At 45.8% G+C, this 11728-nt stretch overlaps 1 protein-coding gene across 1 annotated transcript in view; it reads left to right on the top strand.

Annotated features, from left to right (window-relative positions):
* The first annotated feature begins 8560 nt into the window (after nt 1–8560).
* FBXL17 (F-box and leucine rich repeat protein 17) overlaps nt 8561–11728 on the top strand; it is a 270391-nt gene continuing 267223 nt past the window's right edge. The window contains exon 1 of the mRNA XM_084225368.1: nt 8561–9406. Coding sequence (XP_084081494.1) covers nt 8672–9406 — 735 coding nt within the window. The 5' untranslated portion in view covers nt 8561–8671. The remainder of the gene's footprint in view (nt 9407–11728) is intronic.

Raw genomic sequence — 11728 nt, 5'->3', positions numbered from 1 at the left:
TCAGGGCCCTTTCTGCTTTTCACACTGCCATGCTGGCAAAGTGGCTGGGGGTGTGTGGCTGGCTGGGAGGGGACACAGCCAGGACAGGTGACCCAAACTGACCAAAGGGATATCCCAGACCGTGTGACATCAGGCTCAGTGTGAACAGTGAGGGAAGGAGGAGGAAGGAGGGGATGTTTGGGCTGATGGTGTTTGTCCTCCCAAGTCACCCTTACTTAGAGTGATGGGCTGTGCTCTGCTGGAACTGGCTGAACACCTGCTCAGCAGTGGGAAGCAGGGAACTCATTCCTTGGTTTGCTTTGCTTGCATGCCTGGCTTTTGCTTTCCCTATTAAACTGTCTACATCTCAACCCATGAGCTTTGTAGCTCTGACCCTTTCTGACTCTCTCCCTGATCCTGTTGGTAGGGCAGTGAGGAACTGTCCATGAGGCTGGGCCGCTGGTGGGGTTAAACCATGACAAACACCAAAATGTATTTTTTAAAATTTCTTATTAGAGTACAAAATCAGACACTTCTATTTAAAAAATTGTTTTTTTCCATAATGGGAACTGCTGTTGCTATCTTACTGTACTGGCAGGATATGATATTTGGTAATATATAAATACTGTACTTAGTGCAAACACAACAGAACACCAGCCAAAAAAAACAAATCAAGAACAGCCAGATCCTGACTGCCATTTTAACTATGCAAGTCAGTTAAAATTAGATAGACTTTTTATATTCCTTACTATCCTATAAAGGGAAAAGATAATAAATCAGAATTTGACTAGACTCAAATTCTAGATTATGTCCTTACAGATTCCACGATGCTTCACTTTTTTCTTGTGCTGTGTCTAAAATTGTAATCTGTTACTAGGTATGAGCTCTGATTTCAGAGAACACCTTACCTCATCCCTATGCTGGAAAATTATTCTGTATTTTCATACGCAGCCTTGGTGTTGAGGGAACTTATCCTTTAAAGTATTCCTCAAGTCCTCCAAAGAATCAGTTTTTCCAGAACAGTATCTTTAGAAGTTTTTTTATGTAATTCATCAAATATATAATGAATTCAGAAATCTTGCCAACTTTTCCACCAAATCCTCAAAAATACAAACCTCCAACGCTGCACTGACTAAGAGTCTCTATTAAGTTTTCAGGATAATGACCATAAGGCATTAGTCCCCTCAAATTGTTTTATCTTTGTGCTTACTATAAGAGGTAGCCTGTCTCACTGGTTTTCAAATGCATATTTGAAAGCAGAGGCTGAAGGAAGTTATCTGCTCTCCTTTTTATCTTTCCTCCCTTCCCTTTTCCCTCACTCCTATGCCTGAAGTTCCTTATCACTGCTCATCCACTACAGCACAGTGGACACTGTCTGCTTTTATTGTTGCTAGCAACTACATATTCTTCTCTGTGCCAAATTCAGCCAGGAGGAAGGTTAATTTCTCCATCTCCAGTACTCTGCCTGTGCAGAAGTGAGAATAATCCAGGGAGTGGGTTAACCTAATCCAGTCTTTTAGCTGACAAGATCTACTCTCCACCAACAGTACCTTACTGTTCCACAGTGGTGCCACTTTTGAGCTTGCTAAAAACTGTAGGTCTTCAGGAGTGGAGAACTGAGGAACCTTCATTCATACCCGTGCAGACCAAGGGCACTGTCCAGGTGCAACCCCAGCCAGCAGCTGAACCCCACACAGCCCCTCGCTCACTGCTCCCTGTGGAATGGGGGAGAGAATCGGATGGGTAACGCTGAGAAAATTCCTGGGTATAGATAAAAACAGTTTAATAGGTAAATGGGCAAGCAAAGCAAAACAAGGATTTTATTCCCTTCCCATGGGCAGGCAGAGTTCAGCCATTCCCAGGAAAGCAAGGCTCCATCACATAATGGTGACTTGGGAGGAAAATGCCACCCCTCTGAACATTCCTCTTCTTCTTCCCCCTACTTCACTGCTGAATGCGATGTCACCTGGTCTGGAGTATCCTGTCCCTGCCGAGTCCCCTCCTAATTCCTTCCTTATTCAGTGGTAGGATAGAGAGAGAAGCAGAAAAAGCCTTTGGATCTCTGCAAGCCCTTCTCAGCAAAAATCGAAATATCCATGTACTGTTTCAGTCACTAATCAAAACACAGCCCCTTACAAACTACTCTGAAGAAATTTAAGTATATTCCAGCTAAAACCAGCATAAATAGTGAAACAAGTACGATTTTACAAAAGAACATGATATCTGTTTCTACACCCAAGATGGAAATTCTGCTATTTCTTTCCATCTATTTCATAATGACATTCCTAACACACCACTCAAAGCTACTGATATTAAGCAAGCAAAGCTATGCAAAGGGAATAAACATACTAAATCACATAGTTTTATAACTTCATAGCTCAATGAAACTAATTCTACTGTAAACTTATTTATTTAAGTTAAATAACTACTGTCTCTCAACATTGGCAATATGGCCAAAGATTATAGACCCAGTTTTCTAAAGGTCAGTCCTGAAATACAGATGAACATGCACTTAAGGGGTAACAGGACTAGATACAACACTTAACTTAAAAAATTACCTTAAAAATTTCTTGTGTTCCCTTGCAGCTCAAACTTAAATACTGTACTTACCTTGGGTTACCAGTCTTTGTGGCCTATTTAAATATGCACAGAGATAACAATGAAAAGTGTCATAATCTATTGCTATGTGTGTAATAAACCCTTACTATCATAAATAGAGGGGATTTTACTGCTTAATTCCAAGACTAAGTTGTAGTAGCTTTCAGGCATCCCAGATTACTGGTTTAATGACTTCTAATTTCATGAAATACAAGTAGTGCTGATGAAAAAATGAACTGTTAGTTACATCTGCCTTCTGACATTATGTAGTGAAGATTTCACAGCTGATATTTGGTCATGTAATATTTCATCCTGCTTTTACTCTGCAACAGGTGGTTACTATGCTTGCCTTTCATGAAGCAACAGTGACACTCAGTGTTAAAACCCTTGCATCGACCAGAAGCACCCTCTGCTTCCTTGTATTTCTCATCATTCATTTAAATCTCATTTAAATTACCATAGTAATTTAAAATTTGTTCAGCTCTTGCCGGCTATCAGAAAAAAAAACCTTGAAAAATGAGCTAAACTCTCCCTCTATGTTTGTATCTAAAAAGTTATGTCTAGATGATTAAAAAAAAAAACCAAAACCCAAAGCTTTGTTATGGTACTTACATAATTCTCTTTTTGAATGAGATCTTGATCAGACTGGATTGCAAGGTTCAGAAATTGAAGTGGGAGGTGTTTTGGGAGAAGTATGTTTCAACTTCAGATGGAAGACTGAAAACAATAGAAAGAATTTCTCCTTCTGCTTACAGATACCGCAAATCTTTGGGAAACTTTGAAGATCTACTTGAAACAGCTAGACATAAATGTGCAGGTTTAGATAACAAAGACATCTGTGAACAACTGGGATGTGGTAAAGTTTGTCTCTGGTCACAGCTGGTGAAGCCCTGTCCTGCCCTGCCTGGTGCCCTGACCCCCATGGCACTCTGACAGCATAATTGCCTTGGAACTTGTCTCCTGCAGTGATAAAAATTTTATACATGCAGCAACTTCAGAAATACTGTAACTTCTGATATACATGATATCTGCTATTCATGACCCAGCAGTACAAAATAAAAATCTCCAGTTATAACCGAGTGACCACCAGGGGGAGGAGAGAAGGGCTGTGGTCTGCTGGGACTTCAGCAATGCCTTTGGTACCACCTCCCAGAAAAACCGTCAGCCCACGCCTGGGGCAGGAGCACTCTTGGCTGGGTCAGGAACTGTTTGGATGGCCCAGAGAACGGTGGTGAACAGTGCTGGATCCAGCTGGCCTCTGGTCACTGGTGGTGTCCCCAGGATCGGTGTTGGGCCCAGCTCTGTGTAATATCCTCACTGATGAACTGGATGAGGGGATTGAATCTACCATTAGCAAATTCATAGACAACACCAACTGGGGTGGGTGTGTTGATCTGTTACAAGGCAGGAAGTCTCTGCAGAGAGATCTGGGAAACTGGATTGATGGGTCAAGGCCAATGGTCGGAGCTTCAACAAGACCACAAAAACCCCAGCATTGCTGCAGGCTGGGGCAGAGCTGCCTGTTCGCAAATCATCTGGGGGTTCTGGTAGACAGCAGCTGAACATGACCCAGCTGTGCCCAGGCGGCCAAGAAGGCTAAGGACATCTGGCCTGTGACAGCAACAGAGGGGCAGCAGGAACAGTGCAGCGACTGTCCCACCCTGTGCTGCACCCTGGTGAGACCACAGCTCAAGCACGGTGTCCAGCCCTGGGTCCCTCAATTCAAGGAAGGACATTGAGGGGCTGGAGCATGTCCAGAGAAGGGAAAAAAACTGGCAAAGGGTCTGGAGCACAAGCAGGTGAAGAAAATGGGGGCATTTAGCCTGGAAAAAAGGAGGCCAGGGGGTGGTGGGGGGCATTGTAAATCAAAGATGACTCCAACGAAGGGGAGACAGAATGATGCATCTGACTCCATCATCAGAAGGCTAATGAATTACTTTATTATACTACACTATGTACATTTCATCTAAATTGAATCTGCCATGCACTCACTCTTGCTCACAACTGCACAGAGCTGCACTCATCTCTGATTCTCTCGTGACTGTCCCGTGACAGTCCCACACACACACACTCACTGGCCCTGACAAGCCAAGGGAACAAAACATCCTCACTTTGGGTAAACAATCTCCATATTGCATTCTACAACACAGGCACAGCAAGCGACTAAGAATTCCTTCTTCTCTGCTTGTCTCACAGCTTCCCTCTGTTCAGAGGGCATGTGAATACCGCAGGGGGGTACCCTGACACTCCCTGACCTGAGGCTGCAGCAGGTGGGGTCTCTCTCCCAGGGAACCAGTTACAGGACAAGAGGATGCAGTCTTAAGCTGCTTCAGGGGAGATTTAGATTGGACACTAGGAAGAATTCCTTCACAGAAAGGGCGATTAGACCTTGGAATGAGCTGTCCAGGGAGGTGGTGGAGTTACTATTCCTGGAGGTGTTTAAGGGAAAGCTGGATGTGGCACTTAGTGCCATGTTCTAGTGATATGGTGGTGTTTGGTAAAAAGTTGGATTGGATGATCTCGGAGACCTTTTCCAAACTAATGGATTCTGTGGTGCGGGGATGGAATGTAAGAAAATAGTGCAGGAGGCAGTCTCACAGCTGAGGAGTTGCAGCTGTACTAATCACCAAAGATTAGGAACAGGCCTGCCCTCAAGAGGCCACAGCTGTGTCCCATAGGAAGAGTGCTACAAAAGAGTGAGTTAGCTAGCTGAGAAGAGATGGGGTTTGTTGGCCGTGTTGTGAAGAAGGAGACTGCCCATGAGAAATCACTGAGCAGGTAGGGAAGTTTTGCAATACGATGACAACATTCTGTGATTGTGTAATCCACCTGAAGAGAAAATAATCATGCCAAATATACTTACAACAAACACCTTTGTTGTAGTTTAGCCTTAGCTGGCAACTAAGAAAAACACAGCTGCTTAATCCCTCTGACTCCCCCACTCTCGTGTGACAGGTAAACAGCTGCAAGTGTAAAACTGAGAAACAAACTCATGGGCTGAGGTAACTAACAGCAGTTTAATAAGTTAGAAATGCTAATAATAGTAGTAATAATGAATTGCAAGGAAATGACAAAAATGAAGACAAAACGAGGAGAGAAGAAATAAAACTCAAGAAAAACAAATTATTAAAATGAAAAAAAAAAAAAAAACCAGCTGCGGTTATATTGTATCAGTTGTTTTGGCACCCAGATTGTCAGGGATATGTTTTATGAAAAATTCATTCCTTAGGATTTTTTCTCCTGAGAAGCTGAGAGACTTCAGGAACAAAATGTGAACAATGATTATCTGCTGCTGTGGAATGCAACAGGTGGATCTAGGACTGGTCCATGTTGGTTGTTTCTAACTAATGGCCAATCACAGTCAGCTGGCTCAAACCCTCTGAGAGTCAGGAGCTTTTGTTATTGATTCCATTCTCTGCTTTCCTTGCAAGCCTTCTGATGAAATCCTTTCTTCTATTATTTTAGTATAGTTTTAATGTACTAAAAGAAGTATATATACTAGTATAGTTTTAATATACTAAAAGAATAGAAGAAAGGATTTCATCAGAAGGCTTGCAACATGGAGTCAGAAGCTCATCTCTCCCCTCTTCCTGGGACCACCACATTCACTTTCCTGTCTGTCTGTTGGAATCCAGTGCTTGTTAGTGGCTGCTCTGATTTTGCTGCTGGCTGTACTGTTGGTCACCTCATCCTGTTGTGCCTGGAGCACTCTGGTGACAGCCATGGCAAAGTGCCTGGGCTGGAGGGTGCCCAGGCAATCTGTGCTCCTGTGCTGCCATTCTGGAAAGGCTAGAACTCCAATGTGAACTTGAGTCTAAGAGACTGTGACCTGTGGAGGAGTCCACTGTAAAGCACAGAACCACCGACAGCCCATGGAGGATCCCATGCTGGGGCAAGTGGATGTCCAAAGGCACATGTGATCCCATCAGAATTCTGCTCTGGAGCAGGCTCCTGGCATGAGCTCTGGACACATGGAAGGGCTCCACTCTGGAGCAGTTTTTGAAGTACTGCATTTTGTGTGGGAAGGGCACACATTGGAGAAGTTGAAGGCAGACAGCATTTATTAAGTTCAGATTGGTTTGAAGATTTGACTTGGACTTTCATCTTCTTTTAATGTTGTTTTGTTTTTCCTTACTGAAATAAAATTTTGCAGTCTTGCAGTGGGAGGAGGGAGTGTGTGAGCCACCACTGGCAAGCAGGTGGGACAAACACAAACCAAAGGCTAAGGCACAAAGAGTGAATTTATGTCCATTATCATGCTAAGTGGAGGAGCCCTGAAGCAACACCTGGGCTACACAAGTGCAGAACAGGCACTGTTAAACTCAGTCCATATACTAGGATGACTGGCCTGCTGTTCACACAGTCTTACCAAGAGTTACTCCCAGCTGTCTTACTGCTTTTCAACCCATTCTCCAAACAGAAAAGGCCTTGCCAAATTTTTTTTATTTGCAAAGATTTTCTATGGTTCATATTGATGAAGCTCATTGAAGTATAAATCCAAACAAAACATTCTATTGCTCTGCTTTTATCCAAAGCTATATTTAGTACTTTTCTCATAGGAAACATTTTTACAGAACTGCTGAAGACTAATAACAGAGGTAATAAACAAAAATAATAGCAGCAGGGGTATTTTAATACTAACATAACTTGTCCCTGGGCAAAAGGCCAAAACATGTGCTACACAATATAAAATACTGTGCATTTCTTTTCCTGCCCTTTGTTATTTAATATTAATAATGAGCCATATATACTCTAGCTATAACTTGGCTTCTCCTTCCCCGGACACCTTTTACTAAAGACAAAATTGCACATATATTTAAACTACATATCTAAGAGTATATAGCTAAGTCAACTGTTTAGAACTGAATGCTGAAACAAATTGCTTTTTCTAGGCACTAAGAAGAGTCTTAATTAAAGCAGTGCAGCCTCCTGCAAGGACAAACCAGGGCACCTGCATCAACGTTCAACATGCTGCAGTTAGAGGCGAGTGCCTGCAGGAGGGCATAGGGGGTCAGAGGTCCCATATGAGCCCTGTTTCGAGATGTACAATGAATTAAAACAGCAGAAAACAAGTATTTTCTGGAAAGCGCTGGTGGGAAGATGATGTTGACAGATGAAAACTTGGAAGACTGCTCTTGGTGGTCTCTAAGCCTGTGTTGCTTTGCCACTGTAAAACGTCAAATACTGTCCTGCATATAATCTGAGACCAATGGGAAGGGGTCTTCTCACATTTGCCTACAAAGTGTAGCACAAAAAAATATACATGTATTTTATACGTCTTACATGTATATATATATGGCAATGACCTAAGGGAGGGGGTCCAGCAGATGCTGCAAAGATGGTGACGGGCCTGCCTGGAGCATCTCTCTTGTAAGGAGAGACTGCAGGAGCTGGGCCCGTTTAGTTCGGAGAAAAGTGAAAGGGGTTCTCAGTAATGTGTACAAATGTCTTCAAGGCCGGTGCCAACAGGATGGTGCCAGAGTCTTTTCAGTGGTGCCCAATGACATGACAAGGGACAGTGGCCATAAACTAAAATACAGTAAGTTCCACCACAACAAGAACGCCACGTTGAGGGCGGCAGAGCACTAGAACAGGTGAGCCACGGCATCTCCCTTTCTGAGGACATTCCAAACCCACCTGGACGCATTCCTGTGTTACCCGATCCAGGTGACCCTGTCTTGGCAGGAGAGTAGGTCGAGATGGTCTCCAGAGGCGCCTCCCAACCCCTAACAACGATTCTGTGACAATGCATACACGCACATATTACAGGCGTACCACCGTAGGCGGTGTGTAGACCCGCGTTCACACACGGTGAGTGCACCGATGTGACACACGGCGGGCACGCACCCGCGGCCGAGCCTCCCCGGGCCCAGCGCGGCCGCCGGCGGCAGCAGCGCCGGCCCGCGGAGCGCCGCCCCCGCTCCCCGGGGGAGGTCAGGCCGGCGGTAGCGGAAGCTTCTCCCTCCTCCCGGCGTCCCGGAACCAGCCCCGCCGCCGTCGCCTCCTGGCTCGGCCCGCCGGCAGCATGTCAGCGCCCGGCGCCGCCTCCCGCAGGTGACACCCGCCCTTCCGCTGCCGCCGCTTCCCCTCCTATATGGGCCACCTGCTCTCGAAGGAGGCAAGGAGCCTAAGCCGGGATCGCCGCCGCCCGCGGGGGAAGGTTCCGCCGCCGCCGCGCAGCCGGAGCTGCTTCCTGCGCGGGCCCTGCATGCTCTGCTTCATCGTGCACGGCGCCAGCCCGCCCGCCCCGGAGCAGCCGCTGCCCGCCGGGGACCCGCTGCTGCCGCCGCCGCCGCCCTACGGGTCGCTGACCGCCGCGGAGCAGCGCGTCGCCCGCCGCCTCCTGCGCCTGGCGCCCGCCGCCTGGGAACCTCCGGGCCGCTGCCAGCGCCTCTTCCTCTCCGGCCTGCTGCCCTCGCCGGTGCGGGGCCTCCTGGGGCCGCCCGGCGAGGTCTCCTCCGAGATGGTGTGCAAGCGCAAGGGGGCCGGGCTGCCCGCCTGCCCTCCCTGCAAGCAGCCGCGCTGCGCCGCCGCCGAGCCCGAGCCCGGCGCCTGCCAGTGCCCGGCGGACCCGCAGCTGCTCGCTCTGCCCGGCGTCGCGGGCGAGACCGGCGGGGGCACCGCCGGGCAGAGCGGCGGGGGACAGCCCGCCTCGCCACCGCCTCCTCCGGCCCAGGATGAAAAGGAGCAAGGCCGGGAGGAGGAGAAGGAGCGGGGCGGCGAGGCGGGCTGCGAGGAGCCGCTGGAGTACCCCGGCGACAGTTGCCGGGAGCTGCCGCCGCCGCCCACCCCGGACATCAACCAGCTGCCGCCTTCCATCCTTCTCAAGGTGGGTCGGGATGGGGGGATGGACGGGCCAGCCCTCTCCTTGAGGATTTGGGAAGGGGCTGTGCCGGTGTTGCCGGGCGGACTCAGTGCAGGGGGGAGCCGGGGAAGGCCGGGCCGGTTCGGAGCTGCCTCAGCGCCTGGCTTCGGGGAGGCGGATAGGGTTCTGGGGTGTTGTTAGTGCCCCGCGACCCCATCTATTTGTCGTTGGAAACGGCGTTGTGAGGCATTACCTGGAGATGCAGACACACAAATCAGCTCCAGAAGCTGTCTCGTAAGTGTTTTGACTGTACCTGTTAACTTTGTAAGGTGCCCTTTTTTACAAGTCGACTTTTACTTGCATCACTGATGTAGTACTGGCCAAGGGCGTCTGTCACTGTATTTAGTGCTTCCCTGGGTGTTGGAGCTACATAGACAAGTTTTCAGTGTTGATTATTAAACAGTTTGTATTGCTGTGTATTGTGGATCAATTTTGGCCTTAGTAGTTCCACAGTGTTTGCAGCCTTCTTGAATTACATGCTTTCATAACGTCTTATGCTGTATATCCGAGGAACACTCTCATCTCTACTGTCCCTTTTGCTCTCTCTGTTCCTGTAATACTGTTCTCCTTTGGAGCTACTTTCCATTTTTAAACTACTCTTTTGACCGCTGTACTGACTTCCTTCAACTAAACATTAGCTAAAAAGAGGAGTCTAGCTGGAACTGAGCCAGTGATGTTTTCCATAGCCTGATGTGAGTGTGCCTTTAAATTTTGGGAATACGTTTTCAGGGTTGCAGGAGTTTCTCAGAGGTCAGATGGCTAAACTTAAAGCAGGATGTAGTAATGGAGGAGTGAGAGGCATGACTCTTGGTGTTCATGTTTTGCTAGTTGTACATCCAGTGTAGAAAGTACTTCCTTTACTCTTTTGTTGTCAAACAGTAACAACCTAACAACAATCTGTCTTGAACATAACACTAATTCTGTGGGAGGTTTAGTTGGTTTGAGGGTTTGTTGTTGTTGTTTGTTGGTTTTGTTTGTTTTTTTTTCAATACTCGTGTGTTAGCAATGATAAGTATGTTTCATAGATGCACTATGCAAATTAACTCTAGGCAAATAAGAATTCATGAGCTATCATCTGAATTAATCTCATCTGTGATTACAAAATTGAAACTTTGTCTTGTAGTTCTGCTAGAAGGGAATCCATTTGTTTGCCACTGTTATTGGAAGATAACTCTTTTCTTTGATACTTGGTTTTAGGACTCATCTGATTAGTGTAGCTGAAATACTCCTCAGTCAATGGCATGAGTACTTTTCTGTGGTTACTTTTACTCAGTTTCACTTTTAAAAAATATCTATTACTGTGTCATAACTTTAATAGTGAAAGATGTCATGTCCATCTTACCTGTGGACTAGTTTAAATGCTATTTAGTGTCTGTTTCATTTTTACCCGTTGTGCTTTCAAGGTTGTGAGGCTTTTATGTTTGGTTGCTTTTTTTTACAAACAAGGAGTTTTGTTTTAACCCCAGGCAGCTGTTAACACACCACATCCACAGATTGGTTGGGTGGAGAATTCAGGGGAAAAATGTGTACCTTGTGGGTTGTGATAGGAACAGTTTAATAACTGGTAAAAAATAAAGTGTGCTACTTACAATGTTTGTATAAAAAGGAGAGTAAGAAAGAGAGATCCAGGTGATGCACAAAACATTTGTTTTGTACCAGCTACAAAATACTTACCAGCAGCAGGGAAGAATTTTATCCTAGCTGAAATCAAGACAGACATCTACCTTCCTCAGTGATTTTGTCTCTACAGTTGTCTGGTAGTCAGTTCCTTCTGCAATGTCTGAAAAAATAGACCATTATTTCCAGCATCATTGTAGGAGCCAACCTCCTCACCCCCAAATTTGCTCATCAATCCATAGCTGTACTAACAAGTTGGGATTGTGGTTTTGGGGTTTTTGAGATTTTATATATATAATATATATATACACAAGATATGTGCAACTTTATCCATATATCTGTCTCCTAACTATTGCATTGTTTTGGGGTTTTTGGTTGCTTCCAAAATATACTAGTCTCTTATGGAGCTTTTAACTTCAGATGTCTAACCAGGCATCTTGTCAACTGGATTTATATTTTCCTTCTTATGATGGATTTTGATACAGATAGGATTTTCTTTCTCCAAAGGTGTCATTTTATTATGAGAGGGTGGAAGACAAATGTACCCAAAATCTTTACTGAGCTTTTTTACAGTAGGTGAAGGACACACCTTAATGCAAGGACAAGAGATTCCATCCTGGGAAACATCAGGAGACAGATGCTGATGGTTTTCTTGATTCCCACATCTGT

The sequence above is a fragment of the Fringilla coelebs genome, assembly GCF_963513975.1.
Source record: "Fringilla coelebs genome assembly, chromosome: Z".
Lineage (NCBI taxonomy): Eukaryota > Metazoa > Chordata > Aves > Passeriformes > Fringillidae > Fringilla > Fringilla coelebs.
Note: the sequence above shows the minus strand (reverse complement) of the source record. Positions and strands in the feature narration are given on the sequence as shown.